The 26,970-nt window shown below is 28.9% G+C and overlaps 1 protein-coding gene across 4 annotated transcripts in view; it reads right to left on the bottom strand.

The window, feature by feature from the left end:
- Window positions 1-16,916, bottom strand: part of LOC123302830 (voltage-dependent L-type calcium channel subunit beta-2) — a 66,780-nt gene extending 49,864 nt beyond the window's left edge. For all 4 annotated transcript variants that reach the window (XM_044885924.1, XM_044885933.1, XM_044885939.1 and 1 more), the window contains exon 1: window positions 16,701-16,916. In XM_044885924.1, coding sequence (XP_044741859.1) covers window positions 16,701-16,769 — 69 coding nt within the window. In that variant the 5' untranslated portion in view covers window positions 16,770-16,916. The remainder of the gene's footprint in view (window positions 1-16,700) is intronic.
- Window positions 16,917-26,970: the final 10,054 nt, after the last annotated feature.

Genomic DNA, 26,970 nt, shown 5'->3' with positions numbered 1-26,970 from the left:
TGTCTCTCACCTGTGTGAACAACTTGTTATATCCCTGATTACAGGAATTATATCCTATCATGTTACGACATCCCGGTTCACTCTTGTGCACCATTAAGTCCACTAAAGTCTTATTATATTATGTATGTGTGTAATATAATGAATAATATAAGAGATTATTTACTAAATTAACCATAGCATAATCATTTGGAAAATTTTATAGAAGATCTAATTAGATAGTGAAAATTTTATATTGAATCTAATCATGTTTTAACTATACGATGTTGTTTTTAGTTGCAATTGATTTTCACATTCGAGAAAAACAAAATAAAAAATAGAAAAAATAACTTAAAAATAAACAGTGCAAAAAATAATAATTAAAAAATTAGATAGGTTATGTCATAATTAATTTTCTTTTTGTGGAAAAGTGTGTGAAAATTGTCATAATTTCAATGAAGAAAAAATGACCTTGTTGTAGGTTAGATTTACCTTTGAAAAAGTCTACATGAAATAAAAAAAGAATGAAGCAAGCAAAATTTTGAAAAACTAAGCTAATTTAAATTCTAAAAGAAATTTCTAAAGCATGTCACATACGAATTTGAGAGACCTCATTACAAAAAATAAATGAAAAAGAAGCTAAAATAAAAAAATTAGAGAAGAGTTAAAAAAATGAAATAAAGCTCACTTTTATATCAAAATATTCAGTTTTTTTACACAAATCACGTATTACAACCATTAACCAAAATTATTGTTTTTCACGTCACACAGAGAAAAAAGCCAAAATAAGCCCAAAAAATGTTATACACCACCACCCACACTTAAAAATAAAACACTACCATGAAGAAACGTTTCGAGATTATTCGATCACATTACAAACACCTTTATAATTATCAGTTTGTTTAAAAAAAAAAATATGACTTATCCTTTGACGAAAAAATTCTATATTTACAAAATAATGTGTCGTCTGTGTAATAATAGGCAAATTGTATAACATTACTGTATTGCAGATTGCCACCACTATAGGCGCTTTTGTACACACATAGATTTACTATATATGTATATGTATGTTACTATAAACCTAACCTAGCAAGAAGCAAGTTTACTATTTTAATATTGTAAATGATGAGAGAGAACTTTGGTGGTTTGGAAAATTTCACCCTGACAACGTTCACCAGCAAAACGCGAACGCGAAGGGGTGAATTGTATATGTGTATGTGCTTTCACACAATTTAGTATATATCTATTCTTGTTTAACATTATGCTGTTTACACGCATGCGTGATTATCGATTTTTCTTTTCACATACTTCGTTCGTATATTTACTGTGTTCGTAGAGTTTGTGTTTATAAATTCTATACTTTACTATAAAATATAGTAAACCTTTTGCTATAATACTTGGACCATTTCCTTTCGGAGGTGTGTCATATGAAAAAAGGATTTTCGTAACGTTTTGTTTCGCATTTTGTGTCAATGAAGTTCCTTAATAATTAATAATTACACTATATATATATATATATATATATATATATATATATATATATATATATATATATATATATATATATATATATATATATATATATATATATTTTTTTTTTTTTTTTATAATATCGAGGTTAAAAAACTTTTGATACCTAAAATTTTCTTCACTCTTTCAACTGTGATTAATATATATTCATTCAGTAATGGAGAAAATTTATGTTTACCCAAAATATACTCGGCATTACAAAAATTATTTGAATGTTTGTAGGTTTTCGTTTTGGACTACGAAGGCGAAACTTGTTCACCGTCCCCCACTTTGTGTCGAGAGTTAGAGGGATGCGAAAAGTTATGATATTCTAAAAACTTTGAAAGCTTTCTTGTCATACAAAATTATTAAGGAAAACTAATTCGAAATCTTACACATTTCTCTTTTGAATATGCTTTTACGCATCCTCCTAGAATCTTTTTAACCAGGGTACAAGCCAGCTATCTAAGACACTATCCAGGACACTCGAGTTCAAACACTTTTTACCATTTCAATAAAAACTTGTTTTTTAACAAAGATTGTATAGAATGTACTTTTATCCCTTTTCGTTCGGTATAAGTTTTTATACCCTGTATTTATAAAATATTTCAAGGATTATTAAATTTAATACTAAGTTTGAAACGCTTAGAAAGACCTACCAAACGAAAGAACGGAAATTTTGATACCGTGTTCAGGGCTAAAAAAGTGAATTTGAGTTAAAATCTTTTAAATACCTTATAAATAGAATAATAATTATAATAAAAGTTTGAATACAAAAATTGTTTAGAAAAAATAATCATCTTTTGTTTAAAACACTTTTTCGTAAACATCATAGTTTTCCGTAAGAGTGCGGATTAGGTCATAACTTTAAGTTTCATATTGAATTATATCCAAAACTATACAGCAGGTTGTAAATTTGTAGGTAGCGTCAAATAGTGAGTCTATTGATTTAAATTTCATACTATTTTATTCTACATAAATATTTTTGTTAGTTATTTAATTTATAAAAAATACTAGGTCTGATTTTTAAAAATGTGTATAAAGGATATTTCAATAATTAACTGAATCAATTGCTTGGGAGTTAAAAGCGCATTTTAAGTTTTCGAAAACAATAAGTTTTTATTGAAATGATATTGAAGATAAGTTTAAGGGTAGAATTTGTTTTGACAGTGTGTAACTTGATTTTAAAACATCTAATCAGACTCCGTAAAGGTAAATCCTAAACTGCGTCAGCTGAGAATACTTTTAAAAAAACGATAAATTTTTATTAAAGTGATAAAAAAAAGATTCAATTCGATAGTGTCAAGAATGTTCGTACGAGAATGCGTAAAATCACATTCGACAGATAAATGCGTAAGCTTTCGAATTGTGTTTAATTTTAGCGCCCCATGTACCCTTTCAAAGTTCTTAGAAAATTATAACTTTCTTGTCCATTTAAAGCTGTCACTTCGTATTCCAAAACTAAAAGCAAGAAAATAAAAATTTATTTACTGCGAAAAACACACCTGATATTAAACATTCAATTGACGTCCATAGATTTTAAATAAGTCAAAAGTGTATTTTTAATATAAATTTCTTATATTTATAGGCCCCTTCCGCTGTTTGGTACATATTTTAACTGCTTCAACTTTAATTAATAGTTGCTATTACATATATATTGTAGATATACAGAGTGGACCATAAAACCATAAAATAACAAAAGTTGCAGAGTTTGGTGGAGGACATCATGTTTTGACATCAGATTGGTCCTAGTGGTCCGAGTTGCTTTAATTGTTAATTAAGATTCTAAAAGGTAAGAGATAGAATAACACTCTAAATTATAAAGTTCATCCTCATAAAAAAATTAACATTGTCACTCAATAATTTCGTTTCAGTTGTGTTCCTCTTAATACAAACTAAGGAGGTCAAAAGGTGATAAATATTTGTATGAAGGCGATGTGAGCGGATAACTGCCAGTAATATATCCACAAGGTGAACTATTTTTATCCATAGGTGTTAGATAAAAAATGTTGGACTCATAGGAGGACAGGATAATATTTATAAATTTGATGGATGTTTGCGTTTTTATAATGAGGAACAGCTAAAAGTTCTAATTTAAGGCGTTTTTCTATGCCTGTATCAATAATGGCCCGGTTAATTTTGAGATGTTCGTATATGAATCGAACATTTTTGATTCTAAAATTTTTATATGAATTAGTTGTAATACTTGATTTATGAGGACTATATTCGCTAATTCTATATTTCAAATATATATACAGCTATATAATATATATATATATATATATATATATATATATATATATATATATATATATATATATATATTTAAATATATATATATATTTAAATATATATATATATTTATATATATATATATATATATATATATATATATATATATATATATATATAATATGCTTTTATAAATATATGTATGTGTATACATAGAATATTGGGAAAAATATATCAATCTAAATAGAAAAATCATAATCGAAACATGAAATAGTCATTAAATTATAACATAATAAAAATAATATCATAGTACTATAATTTATAAACAGTACAGACAAGTATTTAAATGTATATGGACGGAATGATTGCATAATAACTGCATGTTTCATGTTAACAACTGCAAAAATCTTGGGGGGGGGAGCGTTGGGAACTATATTTAAAGTTTAAAATTAATAAATAAACAGTAAGGCGATAATGATGAGAAAGGAACCCGCAGGATTATACAGGAAAAGGCTTTTTGTGAAACTTCGAAAATATGTTGCGAAACAAATTCGCCACATATTTAACCCATAAAAACATATTTAAAATCCACGAATCTCAAGAGTAATTTTTAAGTACGTATAACTTTTTTGCAGAAAAGCTAGTAGCACAAAAACTATTGTTACTGGAGCATGTGATAGAGCTGGATCTAATAACTGACTCTTTTAAAATACAATACATACATTTTTTACATTTGGATTTTCGAAGCTTTCATTGAATTTTATAGGAGTCACTAGCTATCAGATCCAACTCAATTAGCTATGAGATCGAACTCAATGAGATGCTCAAGTGTAACAACTTTTGTATTGATGACTGATTTTTATAAAAAATAGTGAAAAATATAACCGTGTAGTTCCGACAGCCAGTTGGCAGCGATGGTCAAAGTTGTGGTCAGTGATTTATTGAACATCCTATATAAAACTATGTGTTGCTCTTTTCGCAAGTGAAAAATTGGAAGAGCAAAGTCGCAATTCATGCTCATCCGTGTTCCTTACACTATATCACTACACTACGGGTGTGTTCACCAGTATACTGGCCAGTGCTCATGACGTCAGAAATAGCACTTTATTGTACTGGTATACTACGCCATATTGTACTAGTAAAACGGGCATGATAGTGTACATGTGTCCACCGAGTGTTTATGCAAGAAATTTATTTATTTATTGTTCATTAAGAAGGAATAATGGCGTCTAAAAGAGACTTACTCGTAATTGACGAATAAAATAAGAATATTTATTTAAGAATATATATACTTGCACTGGCCAGTATATTTCGGAACGAATCACCAGTATGACGTCGGTTTAATTCGTCATTAGCACTGGCCAGTATACTGGTGAATATAACGGAACATACCCTACGTATTATAATCCGCTAATTTAATCCCAGTTTTAATTTATTCCTCCGGTATATAATATTCGAATATTGTGTGAATATTGAAAAACATATATATATTTTTTTTAATTTCTAATAAATAGAACATGTACTTAAATAGATTTTTACACAAGATATAATATTGCAGAAGACATGATAAAATTTTACAACACTATGATAAGATCACTATAATATCATCTATCATATTAATCCCGTGACGTGAAACACAAATTTATTTTAATGTAACTTCATTTTATTTTTTTTATATTTAACTCCATTTCAATGTGTACTGAGGAATGGCACCAAAGTAGACCCGTTGCTCTGGATTTGCTTGATATAACTTCGCTAAAACCTCGATATAACTTCGCTAAAACCTATTAGAAATATTTTCTAGCTAAGAATCGCCAAAATTTTAAATATTGTTCGGAGGAAATATTCCTTATTATAAGCTAACTTCTCACCATTGTGTGAACCATGACAATATCGTCCAAGTGGCCATACCACTAAGCGATGTTTTTAAAGATAGTTCAATAACTTTTGTGTTCTTATAGAAAATTCTACTTATCTACTACTGAAAAATTATCTTCTACTGATAATTTCTTTAAAGGTGTTTGAATTTTCGTTAAACGGAAGCCTTACAGGGATTTTAACCACTTTGTCGCCGCACTTTTGTGTACTGTCAATTATAGAAACGTATATAATAAAACTTAAAATGCTAATAAAGTATGTCGGCACAAAAAAAAAAGTAAGAAATCATTGCTTTAGACATTAAAGTTAAAAGTGTGATCGACCTTACCGACATTCCCGTAGTACAACTTAGAAAGTGTACACTACCGTCGAATTACTCCTTCATTATCGATACATAACTTGGTGTATTGGACTTACTTGAATAAGTATATAATATAATATATCGTGCATCACGACACTCACTCTAATAAGGTTCAAGTATATAATGTGAATGGATATAGTCTTGAGATATCGCTGTATAGGGAAATGCAATTAGTGGTACCTAAATAGTATTATATACATTTTTGTTTTGGAAGGAACACGACTAGGACAAAATTATTGAGTGATAAGTTAACAAACAGTTTGTAGTACCCTTTAATTAGAAGAAGAATGAGAACATATTTTTTGGGGTTTATAATTTTAATTAAGAAACGCAAATGCTAGACCTGCCTGTGGCACGTTTTTGAGAGAAAAATGTTGAGCACAATCTTTCCCTATAGATAAGCGTCGATAATACTAATAATATTAATAGTTATTTACGATACTAGTAGAATAACAGCATTGTTAACGTACGTCTGCGAAATTTACACAATGAGTGCATAGTACGAGTTGGAAAGTCGCAGAAGTACGTTAATAATTCGTTATCACATGTGTGTCGTACAAAACTTTATCTACGCCTCTAAAATGTGAAAATAAACGATAATTATTATTTAAAATTTGCCATGGCTTATTGAGAAAATTAGAATATTAAAAGTTACTATAGTAACCGAATTCATTACTGCCCAAGTACATGAATTCATTCCCACACTAGGGCGGTAATGAACTATTTTTCCCAAACATACTGAGTGAGAAAAGTACTTCTTTTCTCGTGGGCATACATAAAGCATATTAACTCCCTGTGCTTCCAACATTTCAGTTTTTAAAATGTGCTAAATTCTATTGAACGGTGAGCCAATAATAATACGAAATTTTCATTATTTTAACCGAAACCCCGTTAGAACGCGAAAAAACCCCGAAAAGTTTGTAGCCGTGGATAAAGGGTTGAGAATGGAATTCAATTGTACAAAGCAGCACCATATGTCAACCCTATCGACAATTTCAAACTGCGTTTGTAATAACTGTGGCTGCAAATGAAATTTGGTTTAAATTTAAAAAAAAAATCGACACAAGTAGGGATTGTCTACACGTTTTTGCCAATGATTTTACTTTGTGTAATGTTTTCATGATATTCATTTGACGTGCATAAGTAGTTCTATTTGATATGCGAATTAACTTGTTCCAATCATAATAAAATTTCTTTCCAATAACAAAAAAACTCGAAGCCACTCCCAACTCCATCGCCTTGCCACTTATGCAGGCTAGGTTAGGTTAGGTTATATTGGCTGCCCACGAAGGACACATTTAGGCTATAGAGCCCATTGTGATACAATATATGTGTTTTACCACCTTTTCCGCTGATAATTTCATTTACAGCTACTCAATTTCAGAGGCTGAGAGCACCTCCTTCATGTATATAATACCATGCACTACAGCAACCCATCACAACTATTAATTAAATTATTTTTTGTTGCGACGGCGGGAAACGAATCCGCTACCCCGGGCATACCGCGGACAGAATTGGTTACGCCTTAACCAACTGAGCTACCGGGGAGACCACTTATGTTGATACTGGTCCAAAATTTTATGTTTATTTTACGCATTCTATTTCAATGTATATGTTATATAACAATATGTACATCTAAAACCCTGCAACAAGCTCCCTAAAACTACACAAAAAAATAAATTTATAGCCATGTTATGAACAATTCAACAACAAAAATAACAAGCGCATTAACAACAATATTGTCGTCATTGTTGTTACATATAAAAATATTACAACGTGATAGCGTGTTAAATACACATAAATAATCATTTTAATTGGTGCATGAAACGGATGATGATGTTTTTGGCGACACAAACTTAACGAAGACACAGTACTTACTACGAATGTGAACGTAGCTGTTGTAGGTACTATGAACAAACTTTTATTCATAAATTTTTGTGTCTGTTTTGTTATACATGTTATATATTTTATGCTTCGAAAAATGAATTTTCAAAATAAGTTGGGGGGTCTCAACGAGTTAAAATTTTAGGGATATGTTTCTTATTCGAAGATTTTTCATATTTGGTGCAGCCCTACTCAATTCTTGGTGCAATTTAAAATTTTCAACCCCCATTTTACCTTGGCGTACCAAGAGGTAGGAGATGATCGGTATCCGTGTTATAAGGTAGCTTTTCTGAAAAATCAAAATGCGTGCTTTTCATATTTTGATATTTTTGTTTTTAGAAAAGTTTTTTAGGTGGATCCAGACTTTTAGCGCATGTTATGTGTGTTTAATAGGTCAATGCTATCAGGGTGACAGTTCTACCGATTCAGCCATAATTGTCAATTATTTCGATTTGCCAATTAATTCATAAGCAACTGCCTGTAGAACAGTATCTCTGAATGGTTCATAACAAACACTTTGACTTGTATGCCAAATCTACTAATTTAAATTCAGAATAATTCATAGTAAATGATTGAATATATGGAAATAAAAATTCTGTATAGACATTTGACTTGATTTTTTATTGGACTTGATGATGTCTTCCGATAAGGTCATATTGTTTAATAAACGTGTATACTGGTAATTTATGGTGAAGCATCCTAACACATTAGGCATGTTGTCTAAACTTTTTTTATCACTTCAGGTGAAGATTTCTCACTGCACGGGCAGAAAAGTAATGCTGGTTTTTGGAAATCTTTAGAAGTACTAAAAATATGAACGTTTAAAATTCCTAATAAAACGTAGAGGAAGATATAGGTTAGTGACGTCATTGTCTGATAGTACCATAAAGATATATATAAAATACATATAAAACTTTGGTTTGCTAAAAGGAGATGGATAACAATCTTTGATTGCTTATAAATTCTTCGTTTTTAAATCAATTATGTCATTTTCAAGTTTTGTCATGGTATCAGTCTAGTTTGACATTTTTATGCGTAATATGGCAAATTCTATCAGGCAACTATTATCAAAAGCTTTTTATCATTTCTTTCAAAGTTCAATTAGTGAATAATATTATATTTTTGGATTTTTTTAATGTAGGTAAAAAGAAATGCACGCTTAAAACTTGTGCCTTATCCCAAGAAAATTTCGGAAGGAAGGACACAAAACTTTCGAGACTTGTTCACAAAGTAATTCTATGTAATTCGTTCTGAAAACTTTTTGTAATAAACTAAAAATATTACAGCTGTTCCTCTTTGGCCCACCTCCCCTTATATGTAAAATGAATTTTTAATGAGCATAGTACTGTGCATGACAAAAAGCAAAACAGATGATTTTGTTGATAGTCAAGTTTTTATTTTATAATATTCTTGTGTAACAAATGTAAATATAGGTAAAAGAAAATAAAGACAACAGTCGGAAAATTTATAGATAAGTTTACGAGTATACATTTATATATAGGTATATATACAGTAGATAGATAATACACGTTTAGTAAATAACAAAAGTTTTATTGAAAACTCAATGTGTGTGCAATCTGCAAAACTACTGCAATATGCAATGAAAAATCTTTTATACAGTACTGAAAATTGGGTGTTGTTCTTTATGAATAATTTGTTTTGGTTTAATATTTAGTTTAATTTTATTGTCTACTTTGAATTTATGTAAAAGTCTGAATCAGAGAGAGTTCAAAGGAACGTGATATTTCATTGTTGGATATGTTGAACATTTCGATTTCGAAGACCGGACTTACTATAATAACTTCCTATATTGGGAAGTTAATAATCTAACTGAGTAAACAAACACCTTTATTACATTTAAAAAAAAATTTAGTAGACATTACAGTTATAGTATTATTCTCGTATTGCTAACAACCCCCCGCCCGTTTTTTCTGAAATAACACTTTAAGGGTATTTCATAAACAAAAATATATTTGTATACCATATATATGACATATACCAAGGTATACTAAGTTTAGTCTCAAGGTTGTAACGCTTAAAAATGAACAAAATTTTGGTACAGGTGTTATAAAATCACCAAAATAATCCATTTTCTGTTTGTCTGTCTGTCTGTCGTCTGCCTATCGTCTGTCCGTCTGTCATCACGTTGACTCAAAACCGAAAAGAGATAATTTATATAATAAAAGAAATTTTTATAGCGTGGTGAGGACGTAAAAAGTGAAGTCGAGTTCGTAAATGTGCAACATAGGTTAATTGGGTCTAGGGTCCGTATTACCCATCTGGTAAACCGTTAGAGATAGAGCAAAAGTTTACATGTTTATCAGAAGTATAAATGTTCCTTATAAAAAACAAACAACTTTTGTTTGAAACATTTTTTCGTAAACATCACTGTTTACCCGTGAGAGCGCATTGTATAGTTTGTATTATATGGGAATATCAGTTATATATGTGTGACATGTATGTATGTTTAATGTGAACCAACACTCTCTTTATATGGTATTTCAACAATTAACTCAGTCAATTGTTTGTTTTCACTTGTTTGATTATAACTTTTGATCGGTGATTTTTAATCTAAATTAACCTGCAGCTCCAAATCAATTTTGGCTATACTATGGCTTGTTTATTATTTAAAAGAATTACTTATTAGATTGTGTTTGTTCTGTAGGTTGGCAGAATGTAACCAATTTAATTACCAATTCAACGCCCGACTAAAATATAAACGACAAATTTCTGCTGTCTTTGATTTAATTACAGATTAAAATTTATATTAAAATTTGAATCATGAATATCATTTTCACATGAGATTGTTTTTAGAGCTAGGCCTATTATTGATGACTTTTTCAAACATTTCCAATACTGTATTATAGCATATTTTAAACATGTATTAATATAATGTTGTTCTATTAAAATAAACATTACATATTGTTACAATTTATTCAAGTTTTTCTTATTATTATTCTCGAATATTGCTGTAATTTTATGTTATGGTCGTACGTTATGTTGTTTTGTTCCACATAAATACATACATACGTAAGGGAAGGTGGGACAAGATGATTTCCTTAAGAGAGGATGCTTATAGTCGCATCAATGAATATTTTTACTTGGGAGCCCAAACTGACAATCTTTGCTATACATGGAACACAGTAATTTGTGGGTAATTTGGTATAATGCAGTTTATGTTTTCAGAGTGTTCAGGGATAGTAAATTGAACACGAATCAACATGCTTTCAAGCCAAGTTTTACATTTTAAACTTAAAGAAATTGATTTCTGAATTTTATACGGTTATCGTATAACGTTTCAAACAATGTTGAATATTTTACGAAATTATAAATGCAAAAATCATTACGTTAAATTCAATACGAAAAAAGTTAGCCTCATTGACACATAAAATTTCTTTCATCAGTCTACGAGCCAAGTTTTCCTGAAGTGTGCGGAGGCAAATTCCCATACTTTACCTAAAAATTATCCATATAGTTTTACTCGATAATACCTTCTTATGCCACCTTCCTCTAGAAACCTATATACAGATTATTTTCTGCAGCATAAACCTTTTTAACTACTTTTTATACATCAGTAATTTTTAAGTCTAATATACATAATATGCAGGTACGTATCATTTTCAAAACCGAATACTTCCGTGTTTGTAACTGAAGATTTAGAAATCATCTTTACACAGCAGTTTGTATTTCTAATAGAAGCAGGTTATACAATTTTGTTTTTAAATAAATGCGAGCTATCAAAAATAAATAAACTCGTGCTATTGAAACCGTTGCGAGACTATAGACACGAAAAATATCTTGTAAAAAAGTTTGAAAAAGAAGATCTGTGAAAGGGATCCCTAGGAAAAATCCGAGTAAAGTAAAATAGGAACAAAATAATTGTTATAATTTTGAGAATATTTAGTAGGTTATATATGCTTTTTTTTAATATGAAGCATGAAAGTCAACTCTTTATAGCTTCACCCAACATAACTGAGCTTTTTTCCCAAAGATATTCTTCAGCGACTATTCTTTCCTAGAAATCTTTCACTAAAGTAAGAAAAATTTTCCGTAAAGATTGAACCGTAAGGATCACATTCACATGAATAGCTGTTTTTTCTTAAAATTCTAGTTTATACACTCGTTCAAAAAGTCAGAAAATCTTTCACTTATGTATCTTATATATTATTTCTCAAGCCAGTTATTCGACCACATGGCGATATCTACTTTATTCCTTTATCAAATTCTTTGATTAATCCCTCATTTCCAGTGCTGGATTTACACTAGGGGCAGTCGGGGCTAGCGACCAGGGCGGCAAATTTTCTAGGGCGGCAAAATTTGGAAAGTGAGAAAACATTTTCTATATATCAATATATAAATAACTAATTCTTTTAAATAAACATTTGATCTTTCAAGAAATATAATTTATGCATTATGTATCAAATTAAAATTTAAGTGAAAACTATTAAAATAAAATTAATTTATTTCCATAAAGGTTTGAACAAATAAAATTTGATACTTTTTTTTTTCTGGAATTGATAAATTAATATAGTTTTTTTTGAAGAATTAAAAAAATTTTTTTTTCTCATGTTTATTGAGAACTCTAGACATAAAGCTGAAGATTTGCTAGTTGCTGTATTATCTGTTCTTCAGTTTTTTTATCTTGATCTCTCAGATTGTCGAAGTCAGTCATATGATAACGCGAATAATGTATCAGGGATTTATTCGAGCTTACAGGCAAGAATTCATGAAATTATATCTTGCAGAACATGCTCCTTGTGCTGCTCATTCTATGAATTTAGTTGGAGTTCACGCAGTAGAATGCGCCCCAGAAGCTGCGTCATTCTTTCATACAGTACAAACTTTATACAACTATTTTACTGCATCGACGCATCGCTGGGAAGTCTTACAGTCTCATACTGAAAAAAGAATTGCGTTAAAAACTTTATCTGCAACCAGATGGTCAGCTCGTTATGAAGCGGTTCTTTTTTCTGCAATTAATTAGTTATTCTAATTCTTAAAAAATAAGATATCAAAACTATTAAAATAAAATTTCAGTCATAGGGCGGCATTTTCTTCAGTGCCCCAGGGCGGCAGAAATTTAAATCCGGCCCTGCTCATTTCAAAGTTTATAATGCTGGCCAATGACGAAAAATAGGAAAAACAAAGAAAACAGGCTAGAGAAATAATATTTAAATAAATTTTGTTCATTTTGTAATTTGTATATCATATCTGTAATAAAATTGCCTATAAATAAAAGGAAATGATTTTTCTAGCCTGATTTTTTACGGATACCGTAATGCGAAATTCCGCACAAATCGTGCGAGTGTTCCATATTATTCTGTGGTAAATAGTAATTTGTTATAGAAGTAGCTTGACTTCTCCTGACATTTAAAATGTAACTTTTAAAAATTTTATTTTTGTTAAAAATAAAATTTTTAATGATTTAAAAACAATAGTTTATCATTTGAAGTCACTGTATGGTAGTAATGGTATCTTAGTAGAAGATGCTTTGGCGACAGAATGAAATTTCGGTAAATAAATATTTGACTATTTACAGAGCTTTTTGGAAAATAAATAGGTCTATTAATTTTACAAAATTGATCAAGATTATCCATAGTCGAAGATATGAGCAAAATGAAGTTTCCATCAGGGACTTGAGCTAATACTTATTTTTAGACAATAAATCGTTTAATGAGCTGTACTAAGTAAATTATTATTTTGCTGTAGCTACTCAAGGTTTTTTTTCTCTACTTTTTAAGAATGAAATATTTTCTATTTCACGTAATTAGAATTTTTACGATAGATCTAGTCAAATGACTAATTCAAAATTTATTTTATGCGTACGAAATATTTAGTTACAGATATTTAAAAACTCATTTCATCACTGGTATTAATTCTGTCATTAGGCAACATACTATGTTTTGAATACCGGCCGGCATATTTACAAACAAAAAAAACTGCAATGTTATATTTATGCAGAGATGAAAACTTTAAAATTAACATGTTTATTTTATGTGTATGTTTTTGAAAGTAAAAACGTTTTGTTTGGAATTTGTTTTATTACAAAATAAAATATACATTTGCATTTTTTGTTTAAAAGGATTCAATAAAGTATAATAGAAAGTCAACTAGCCATAAGGTAGGCAAATATTTAGCTCATCATTTAGCGATGAGCGAGACCAACAACAAGAACAAGACCATTGTAGCCTTGGTCTTGATTTTGATCATTCTATCTTGATATGGGTCTTGCATTATTTATTTAAGTTTTGGTCTGAACATGCCCTAGTCTTGCGAAAATGCTGAATGGAGTTTGCTATTTTCACGCATAAGAATTAGAAACCCTCTCTAGAAATATATATGATAATTAAATAATAACCGTTGCCAAATATCATTTTTTACAAGTGATTCTTTATGAGCTGTGTTTTATTTTTGGATGAAAACTGTTTCTATTTAATTTTGTTTTAATACATTTTCTAATTAAATAACTACAATCAAAAGTTTTGAAATAGATGTTTAAAAAAATGTGTTGTATCAATTTGTTTGATAAACAAAAACTCATAAAATTTATAGACATTTGATTAATTAATGACACATGTTTAGTAAATTGAATGTCATTGTCGAAACGTTATTTCTTATGTTTGTAAAATATCTTCTTTTTAAACAAAAAATAATATTTATTTTGAAATAACTTCAAACGAGTATGTAAAACAATCGCTATACACGTTATATTAAATTAAGAAACTGTGATTTTTTTATTTCTCTACCCTTTTTTCCTGTCCACGAGATATCTTTCTTATTCCCTTATCAAATGCTATCATTAACCTATCAATTTAAAGCTAATCATTAACCTCTCAATTTAAAGCTGCTTGTCGACAAATGTACCATTTAGGGAAAAACAGGCTAGACAAATAATATTAAGATTTATTTTGGTTTATAATGTAATTTTTATATCATATCTGCAATAAAATGGCCTATAAATAAAAAGGAAGTAAATTACTGTTGATATTTTGCATCACTAATTAGCTTCTTTAACCCACGGATATCTGCGGGCTATATATCATAAATTTGAGTGTTTCATTTTCTCGCTGCTACTTTTAGGGGAGGGGGCTGAAAGTGTTAAAGCAGCGAAAAAATTGAGGTGAAATTTGAGAACTGTGCGGATAATACTTTGATAAGTAACAAGTAACAAGTAAGAGTTTCAAATATTGAATGAGTAGAACACTTCCAAACGTAAAACATTGTAATATTTAATTAGAAAAGTATTTATTTCAACCTTTTTTCCACATGTAATCTTTATTTATACCACAGTATTAATTTAAAAAAACATGGCAGGGCTGACAAAAATGTACCTGTTTCGAGAAACGAAAAACAAATTTTATTACTTGTCAGGCAGACTGAACACCCGGATATATTCATTCAATCCAATCAATTGTACTTTCCAGATACATCCGAAGTAAAAGCAATATAATGAAGCACTTTGACTTCTTCATCCTACGATCTTTAGGGTTGTTAAATTTGTGTATTGAAATTTTAACAGACGGGTGGAATGTTGCATTTAAAATCGATTACCATGCGTCCTGTTTTATTGTTTTGCGCTGGTGTATTTATGTCTCTCATCTATTTTCTCATGAATAATATAAGGTAAATTAACAAAATTCAAGCATTGAGTATTTCGGCATCTTCTGTATTGTTAACTAAACATGTAACTGACCTTATGAATGCAACCCAAAAACAGCGTAATGGTAACGGTTGAAACAGTCCACAAATTCTGGTTTTTGATAATGGAAAGAGGTCATTCTAATCATGTGAATTAATTTCTCCGGTTTGCTGTCAAATATCTTCAAACATTTCAAATAGGTAGGTACGAAATGTTTTCAATTTGAAATTCAAATTTTAACTTCTTGTTTTATCGAATTATTGAATTTCTAAATCATTAATTTTACTTATGATTCTGTCTTTTTGATAAGTGATAAGCTTTTAGTAAACATTTTTTAATATTCAAAACAAAAATATGAAAAAGCAGAAAAACTAGTAATTTCATTGAACGGACTGGACGAGTACATTACTAGTATTAAATTATTTATTTCTAGCCTACCCTTTTCAGAAGCCAAAAAGTTTGTTTCAGAATCACGACTTAAAAAATACGAACGTTTTTTAAAATAACTTCTATAATTAACCCTGCATTGTTATAATTAATTCTGGACGGTAGAATTAATTTGCGGATAAATTTTAATTGAGGCGTTTCGAAATTAAATTTAAACTAAGTTTTTTCAATAAATGTCAATTATCGCACGGATGATAGGTTACATCGAAATAAGCATTTTGATACAAGAATTATGTGTATGGAAACGGTCTCTTTGCAGATCCACGCGTCAGCAAGGAATTTTTGCGCATCACTACGGATTTGTGACGGATTTCTGATGTCGAACAAACACTAGAATTTTTGTAATTAAGTATAGAGAAGCATTTTGGTAAGTTTTGCTTTTTTATTAATAGTTTTCGAACAGTTTCTATACCTCTTCAAAGATAAAGAAAAAATTTATAAAAATGTTTGTCATAAAACTCTCATGAAAACAATTCGGCACAAATTCCTTTCGGATAAATTTTATTTGTACCGACTACAGGTTTTGTTGAGACTAACAATTATTGGTGATTATTGATGGTGAATTAAAAAACATGCGGTGATTGTTGATAATTAAATTTAAAAAATGACATCTGCATTTTAAAGTTTGTAGCTTCAAAGACGTCTGTTTCCGGAGACATTGTGCCGAATACTGGTTTCGCAGTAATCATAACTTGTTCTAAATATTTTTGTTAGTAATATAAAAGTCACTTCATGTTAATGACACACCAATCATTGAAAAAATAGTAAATTTACCCTTCGATTTCGTCCTAAATTAAACGGTTTATAATGATCACGTCTAACAGCTCGTCTAATATGCGCCATGATTGAATTTTAATCGATTGAAAATAATGTGAAATAAATAACCAAAAAAAACGAAATAAATATGAAAACACCACTGGACACATACACATACACTCTCACTCAAATTTTCCCGCTTGTCAACTGATTTTAAAAGTATTAAAATGTAAATTAAGTTTACTCATTGGGAGTTACTTAAAAAAAAAGAACCTTGAATTATAAAACACTAATAAAAAAAATTTTATATCTATTTTTTTTTTGTACAAATTATTTAGGAGAAGTTTTGGATTTGATCCAAAAATATATCGTTATTTTTTGTTCGTCTATCTTATACTTGACATAAAAAAACTAATCAATTCGAATAAATCACTTTTATTAATTACGCAACAATGGAGGAATGTTTTTTCGGAAGAACACAATAATTATTAAAAACATAACAATTTTGACAAGATAGAAAAAAAACTTGTTTTAAGTAAACGGCGATTTCATTAACATACCGCACGACTAATAGACTAGTAGAATGGGTTGAGAAGTAGAAACCGTTTTTATTAAAAAGAAATATAATTGAGAGTAAAGAGGTTCAACCTTAGCCCAGTTGAAGCGCTAAAAATAAATTTTTAATGTTATGTTTTGTTTGTTCGTTCTCTGTTCCACTCATACTCCTTCCATCATTATTTGAGAGTGTAGTTTGATAATTTTGTATTTAATGCTCTATTCACCGCATGCTTCTCGAGACATTCAGAGACGTTGTGTTACGTTAGACGTTACGTATAACATAACGACATTACGGATATATTCATCTTTGTTTGACTTGTTAATTTTTTTAAGATACTTTAATAAATGTGAATAATCTAATTCTGTATTGTTTTTAATTTTTCTAAAGTGTATTTTTTTTAAACGTTTAATGGATAGTATAATAGTACTTTTTTATTGAATAATAATGAAAATATTTGAAGTACCTACATGAAGTTTAACTTATAGTAATATCTGAATGACCGAGCTTTGCTCGGTATTTTTTGAGTTGAAAAGACACAAATTTTATCACTAATATAAGACCGTTTAAAATGTCTCCACACAAATACCAATTTGAATGTCCCGGTTATATATTTTATTTCTTTACCTACGATGTACACCAATAGATGTCAGGAAGAATCATATTTTGCAGTGCATGTTTCAGTTTTTCATGAAAAGACGGATAAAACGAAGTTTCTAGATCGACTTTTCGCCCCAAAAAACCCCTGCATAATCATTTTCATGAAAACGTTAGAGGCATTTTCAAGATCGTTGATATATAAATGTAAATACAAGAATTGCTCGTTTAAATATATAAGATAAAAAAAGGAAAGGCTTGAGCTGACTTGTTAACTTGGAACTAGGAGGTTACAAGTTCGAATGCTGATGGAATAAATTATCATTGTATAGATAAGAACTATGTTAATCATGTAACCGGCTTTTAAGGTATTCTGAAATGTATTTGAATGGTGGCTCCATATAATGAGTTTAATGGAAATAAAAATGGTTTAATAATTGAAGGTTAAAAAAATAGAATGAAGAATATCCACTTTAGATCTGGATTCCTCCATAAATGAAAAGAAAAGAAACACCCAAAAAAAAAAATTAGAAAAATGAAAAATTAAAGATAAAATTAGGCTTGATAACCAATATCAAGATTTAACCAATTTATCAACTACTTTCTACCAGTGCAGAAGTGTATGAAAAATTTTGGCTTATGACTTCATTAAAAAATTATTATAAGAAATAACACTGCTTCTAGCAAATATTTGTTAGAAATGTAGGTAAATGAAATATTTCTGCTGTCGAAAAGTTTAAATAAAATATGTCGATCGCTTCACTGCGCCAGACATCAACAGGAAACAAAACACAATATGAGATATCTTGGATGTCCGTATTTGAATAAATAAGAAAAATAACTCAACTCTCTTGTCGTATTGGGTACTTTCATCTTAGGTCGGTATGCTAGAAAGAATAAGAAAAAAGTTTTTATTTCGATTTTTTATTTATGATTTATTAGGCCAAAAAGAAAATGTATTTGTTTTATTGAAATTAGTATGTGAAGTATTATACTCACAGATGCGGTTACCATGAAATATAAGAGATCTTATGCCGTATGGCTGACTGTCTATAATATTTGAATACCTGGAATAATGCCAAAATTTATAACCCAAAAAAAATAATAAAAGAACTATACAACAGAAGCAATGAAAGATATACCTACTTCGTTGACTAGATGAGCTCGTAAACATCGATTAAGTGTAAAACATGCTATGTATGCTAGTTAAATAAGCAAAATTCGATTCGATATAATTTGAATTAAAAATGTTTAAAAACGAGAATTGCAGGAAATCGATCTTCTCAAGGTTAACTCAAAATTTTAATAAAAAGAATAATTGGATGGTGTTGTTCAGTTAAATTTTAAACAATCCATGCAATTTTCGAATTAGAGTATCAATTTTTTATTTAATTTGATTTTATCACTTTAAATAACATGATATTTATCCGGACTTAGAAAGGATTTCTTATCTAATCGCAGGAAACAATCACTGGTGTGTGCAGCCTATTACTAGTGAAAAATATTAGGTAATGTGATATGCAAATACCATATGTACTTTTGTGATTCATCTGTTTCGTTAGATATCTCCAACTTCCTGCTAAAATCAAAATCGAAATGAATTTTAAAATTTAAATAAATAGATATACAAATCTGTATAGCATGCAACTTGCTTTCAGCTCTCACATCTCCGTTTTTATATATGACATATAATCCTTAGATCTACGTTCGGTCAGCATGATAAATCAAAGCCGGCCTCAGCTGTCTTTGATCTCAATGTTTTGTAGGTGCTTATTTAGGTTTATACCACTTCTTACTAGAAGAATGTAAAAAGGAGTAACACGCGCTTGGAATTATGCATAGCCTGTCAAATTTTTGTCTAAGCCTTTGGGTTTTTCGAAAAATTATTTTGGAAAAAAGTTTTTGGTATTTTTCTGAGAAACAAATTCTATTAACGGTTTGTTAGATTTAGAGTTACTTTTGCTTTATCTGCTTTTCTACGAGTTTTCTGTATCTCTCACAAACTGTTGAAAATAGAAGAAAACTTTTCTCGAAAACACAATGAATTGTTCAGAAATTCGACACGATATGTAAAGTTTCTAACGCCTGTAGCTTCACAAGGGAGCGTTTTTCCGTACAAATGTTCCTTATGTTAAAAACAAAGCACCCTATATTATTGACCTTTAATTCTATCACACACTCTATAATAGATCTATTATTATATTGGATATGACGTCGGTGATTGGCGCACTTCTTGTAAATAATCAATGAAGATGCTTGTTATTCTGCCTACAACGCCATACTCTGAATTATAATGAACACCTGATTTTAGTTAAGATATAGTTTCTTTTTCTTTCAGCCTACATAATTTTATTAATCAGTTATTTACTAAATAAATATGCTAAAATTAGTCATTACATTTGTTTTTATCATTAAAAATTCATAGAAACAAACCATAAAATTGTTTACAGAAACCACCCACACTGTCGTAATTCTCTGTGAAAGAATACTTCTTTGCCGAACTAACTTGACTTGACTAATTGATTTTTTATACGTTTTGTGTTCTTAATGCCAACTGCTACTTCTATGATTATTTTCGCGTCCCTTTTAGAAAAATGAGAAAAACATATTTTAAAATAAAGGAAATTGAAATTTTTGACTTCAGTTTTGAATTTATAGAAATCTTAATGCAAATTAGTTTTTTGATTTTATTCTTTTCTACTAATCTTAACAGAAAAGTGCTGGCTTAAAAATCGAATCTATATAAGTAAAAATAAATGTTTGTGTAATAATATTTGTGTTCTATGAGTTCCTAAGTTATTGATTAGATTGCTCGATTGTGATGAAACTTTGCTAGGATCTTCTAAGGACGCAAAAGTTAGGAATGAAACCCACGAGTGTTGCTTCCCTAAAAAGTTTATATAAATAAATTCTGAATAGGGGGCTACAATCGATTTCACCATTAAAAGTTAAAAACTATTATAATAAAATTATCGCTTAAGGTTTTTTAGCGACTATTTGGATTCTTATTTAAAACATTAGATAGAATATCTCTTAGCTGGAAATCCCAATAGAATTGATTAGTATTTGAGTGGAGGAATTATTGACCATTAATTTCAAAATTTGACTTCATATTTAAAACCTATAAAAAAGAAGATTTTATAAAAATGATTTTTCACCATTTTATTAATAAAAATATCTTTCTTATGTACTTTATGTGTGAACACATTATAATAAAACTTTGTATTGTGGCATGAAAATTAAATGTTAATTAAATAGGTAAATCGGAAAACAAAGTTAAATAAAAATAATAACAATAATTGTATTGTAAAGTTTATATTATGACATATTTCAAACAATGTTTAAATAATTATTAATAAAAGAAAATTAAAAATATGGAAAATACAATTATTGGAAAATTTAATATTTGTTTTTAAAAAAAAGAAATATTATAAATAATAACTCATAATGTCATTTTCATATTCTTCTTGGTATTTATACTTGTTTAGAGTTAAACATTATTATATACAAACTACGAAAAGTAAAAAGAAAATTTTGTTCGTTTGTAATACGAATGATTTATGTACATATTTCATGTTTGTCATAATATTTATATACAGAGTGTAACAATAATTTTTTTATTTTTTTAATATCAAAAATCGAATTATTGGATGTAAATTATTAAAAATTTGTTTGATATTTTATAGTAGATAAGTTTGACAAAAATTGTGTCGTTACTTCTCATTATCGATAGTGCTTATTATTGGTATACATCAGCTCATACTAATGTGATAAAATCCTTTTGAACAACCCTGTTTTTGGAATAATTAATTATAGAGCCTCTTTTTATTTTGGTGATCAATGAGTTCCTTATGTAAAATACAGAAGCACCAAGGAGACGGATGAGTCAGATAACTTTAGTTAAGCAGTACGATTATGACTACTCTCCTCTATAAATATGCTACTGGCTATAATTAAGTATTTTTTTCTCTGAAACACATTGTACTCATTTACATTATGCACATAAAATCTCGAAAGGAGTTTCTTTCTGTTTTTTATAATAATTATAAAACGTTAAGCTTTCAAAGAAATTGCTATCATTCGTTGAAATCATAAGTAGGAAAAACTTTTTTAAACGAACATATATAAACTGTTCAGCGGTGTCGGTTGTAGCTAACTATGTATATATATATATATATGTTTATATATATATATATATATATATATATACATACACACATAATTTTTATAATGTTTTTAACATTTTTACTATATAAAATTTATAATACCTCCGTTTCGTTTAATGTAATTGTCGGTGTGTGTTCAAGTTTCTATGAAACGATCGACTTGTTCATTTTGTGACATTTTAACAATAAAGTTTTTTATTTTTTAGTCACAAAAGTACAGAATGATTTGGAACAGATATCTTACTTATATAGTGGAGAATTATTTAATGAAGTTTGATTAAGGGTTTTTGGAAGTCTTTTGATGGAAAAGAATGAAATTTTAATATTTCTCTCAGTAAGTTTCTTGTAAGCAAACTTATTATTAAGCAGTCATTTTTTGAAATTAATATTTCATTATACAAGTAAAATTGTCATTATGGTGGAAGCGCAAATAAATTAGTGTTTACGAACAAAAAACAAAAAGATAAAAAACGCTTTCTGAGATTAGTTTTACTTTAACTAATTTGAAAGTTAATGAAATAAATAAATTTTTCTAGATGCCCTAATTTAAAATTAGGTATAAATAAAAGAGACTTTCGGATGTATCAGCAAAATGATTAGAAGAAATTCACGTCCGATTTTTATTTTTACTTAATTGAAATTTTTTCACACTCGGACTAAATTTTTGTATTGAATTTTTTTGTCATGAGGGTTTTCTTCGCGAATTTTTTCCAGAAAACCAACACATCTAATAGAAAGACTATTATGATTTCGAAAAAAACGTCAAGTAGGTCTCACCTAATAATTGTATGGTGTATAAGTTTGTTTTTATAGAGCAAGAAATTTGACTACCTCTAGCCCCTACATGGCATAATGAAAACAATTACTAATATGTACGGTTTTTCAAGAAATCACATCATCTTCTCGAAGGGCTCGCGAATTCTCTGCGACGTTCTCAGAAACCGAGCGGGATATGAGTAAATTGGCTTCTTGATTCTATAATTATCTACTTGTCCCTATAATCAAGTATCGCCAATCTCCTCTAACCCGTTTTAATAAAAAATAAAGTAGCTTGTAGTTATTGTACCTTGCACACTCTGTCCATATATCATGTGCGTATTATTGTATCAGTTTTTTGTATTTAATCGTTGTTGTATGTAACGTAATAAGCAACACAACACAATATTATAAAGTTAACTACATGCAATATTATAATTTCAAATAGTAATTAATTATAATCGTTTGAAGGTACCTGAATACAATGGTTACCTATATTGAAAATATCCTATATTTTAATGACATTAAACAATTTTTTTTGAATAAAATTATTTTTAAATTTTTGGTAATGTAACTTTTCTTTATTTTTGGAAGGTAGCAATATAAGGATATCGGAAAGATTCATAAAGTTTTTTGAAAGAAGAGGAAAAAGGATAGCTTCCATATTAGAACATAATTACATAGAGGTTTTTACGGAATATCGAATATAACCGAAAAACGGAAATATTTCGAAAACCTCATGTATTAGAAAAATTCTGAAGGCAAATTCGAATACAGTAAAATTTTGTCGACCAGTGTTATGGGTTTTAAAATCTATTTGCTGTATTCTTACAAAAAAGTAATGGATTATTTATTTAAAAAAAAAAAAAAAAACGTTTACACACATTGTGTACAGGCGAATAAAGTACACACAATATCCATATCGGCCCAGAAATCGTAAAATTTTCATTTCAATTTTCCAAACGAATACAATAACTACTGTCAGAAGTTTTATAAAAATTAATTCATTTTTGTATGTATTTGCGCATTTATAAAATGAAAAGTAAAAAATGTTTTCTAATAAAAATAGCAAAGTATAATTCTTTTGCGTAGCTGAAGAAAATGTACATAAAAAGTACATGCTAAAAATTGATTGTAGGTTTAATATTTCTTCACTAGATGGAAGCAGCACATTATTGTGTATCATACAAACCACTGCTGTTTGAAGTGAAATCTCTATTCTATTTGGTTGTCTTCTTTGATAAATTTCTGTTAATATTTTGTGTATTTGCCGATGTGTGTCAGTAACTGTCTGGTCATTTTAGTATTAATTATCTAAGGGCAGTTTTATTAAAATGTAGCTTTTCTGTAGAAAATAAAATCAACGAAGAAAAACTATTGAAAAAAAAAACAATTCTTAAAAATTTGTGTTTAGTTTTTTTTAAAGCATAATAATATAAAGCAAAATTGAATTGACAAGGAAGTTATCCATAATAAAATTATTCAAATTTTTGCCTAGACAACTTTTCCCAACAATTTAATGTGAAAACTAGTTTAAAGATAATGAGGCGTTGGTGAAAATCTACTTATATCATCATCTATTTCATTCAGTTTTGAAAATGGATATTTATTTAGATTTTAGGTGGAAACGCTGATAACTAAATAAGACGTATCTGTTTATTACAAAACTCAATGTGCCTTTCGCTTCCACCATCACAATGCAATAATCATTTTCATTTGATTGGCGTACTAATGAAAATAAATAATAAATAACAATGCCTGGATCGATTTTTTAACTTCCCACTATAAGAAGTTATTGTAATGGATCGAATTTTCTAAATCGAAATTTTCAATATATCTTTACGTTTCATGGTTAAGATAAGGCACTAACACTAATTTGGAGAAGATATCACGCGAACAAAAAATGATATCGACATTAGTGAGGTGTCGATCGATGCGTATTAAAGGCAATATAATCCGAAATGAATTTCATAACATTCACTCGAGCCGTTTCGAGTCAGGCGAGCTTTTTCTTATATTTTTTCGTGATCGATATCGCTCGAACTAAAAATTATGCGTCGTTGAGGAGTCGATCGATACGTATTAAAGGCAATATGATCCGAAAAACTTTTTCTTAAATTTTTCCTGACCAATATCGTGCGAACAAAAAATTGTTTTCAACTTCGTTGAGGTGCCGATCGAAGCGTATTAACGGCAATATGATTCGAAATAAATTTCATAGCATTCGATCGATTCGTTTCGAGACGGTCGAGTTTTTATTTTTAAAAATTTTTAGAACATTTATTATACTGGGTTCTTCATGTGGACCTGAAGGGTCGCACCAGACTGTGCGGTTGTTATATTACAAATACGCATTTCGATTACAATGTAGAAATCATCACTACCAATTAGGTAATAGTAATTATTCTCCTGGGAGATAAATTAATTATTGTTAATGTGGTCACTCTTCCAGCATGATATGTAAAAGCTTAAAGCGCTCTAAATAATTGTTCAAAATTTGGTCGTCATAGCCACTATTTCAAGTAACCAAATACAAATTTCATGGAAATTAATATTTAAAATACTCCTCTATCCACCATCCCACCAATTATCACAATGGTTTTACAATTAAATATTAATTTCAATTAAACTGAGTTTTAGAACAAATTGTAGATAATTGTTTAAAATTGTTACCAAACTAAATTAATTATGCATATGATGTAGTAGTACCTACATGACACATTACTTAGCGAAAGGATTAACACAGCAGTCAGGCAGCTGAACAGGAGCAGTTTTTTTGAAAAACATTTTATGCTAAACATAAATTTATTTTTGACAGTTTTTTATATTCTCTATCTTTTTCTATTTCCTACTTAAATGTATAGAAATGTATCTTATATACCGTATGGGAAAGTGCTGTACCTATCATCAAAATTTACTTCTTTAAGCCAGTTTTAAAGAATTAAAGTGGAAGTAGTTTCTTCCAAGCTACATTTGCGTATTTATTAATATGTGAATCATGGTACAAGAACTTAATCATCAACATCCTCCTTTAAGCTTAAAACTGAAAAAAAGTTAGACACCAATAAGCATTAATTCTTTAGAATGTGATTTTAAATGCACTTGGATAATTATTATTAACTCGGTTGCTAGCTTTCTTGTAAGTATATTTAACGTACCGTTTATATACAGGGCGTTCTGTTATTAACTGCAGATCGTGGGCCTACAGAATAAGCTCATAAAGACGAAGGAAAAAGTCATTTACCAATTTTGGATCTGAGCCCTAATTTGGGCGCTACAGATATGACAAAAATTGATAAATTAGTAAATTCACTGGCTATCATTCGATAAACAGTAGCCAATGATAATAAGTAGATATTAATAAATGTCATTTGATAATATTCAATTAAAGAAGGGGTATGAACTGATTTCAATTGGGTTATATTATTTTGAAAAAAACATTTAAACAAAACTATTATGTTATCTCATTGGCTTGTTCAATTCCCACTTTTTTTATTATTATATATTTTGCAAGAAAACATTAAATTCTTAGTAAAAAAACAAATTACGTCACAAAAAGAGTTTTTTTAATTTAGCGTAAATAAACAAAAAACGCCTTCTTTGTGACGTTATTTGTTTTTTTACTAAGAATTTAATGTTTTCTTGCAAAATATATAATAATAAAAAAAGTGGAAATTGAACAAGCCAATGAGATAACATAATAGTTTTGTTTAAATGTTTTTTTCAAAATAATATAACCCAATTGAAATCAGTTCATACCCCTTCTTTAGTTGAATATTATCAAATGACATTTATTAATATCTACTTATAATCATTGGCTACTGTTTATCGAATGATAGCCAGTGAATTTACTAATTTATCAATTTTTGTCATATCTGTAGCGCCCAAATTAGGGCTCAGATCCAAAATTGGTAAATGACTTTTTCCTTCGTCTTTATGAGCTTATTCTGTAGGCCCACGATCTGCAGTTAATAACAGAACGCCCTGTATAACGTACCGACAACATTTATCTTATAAGAAACGCAGGAGGGCGTTCCAAAGTATGCTGTCGTCAAGGTACAGTACTTGACCCTTTTGCTGTGTAGGAGTATGCTGTAGGTACCTTAATTTGATATTAACTACTGTTAGAATAATTTATTTTAAAATAATTCAAGGATTTACTTAATGTCACTCAAGTAATTAAATATTTTATCCCTTATTTTTGTATCTGTAT

The sequence above is a fragment of the Chrysoperla carnea genome, chromosome 1 (genome assembly GCF_905475395.1).
Source record: "Chrysoperla carnea chromosome 1, inChrCarn1.1, whole genome shotgun sequence".
Classification (NCBI taxonomy): Eukaryota; Metazoa; Arthropoda; class Insecta; order Neuroptera; family Chrysopidae; genus Chrysoperla; species Chrysoperla carnea.
This window is presented reverse-complemented; position numbering and strand designations above follow the sequence as displayed.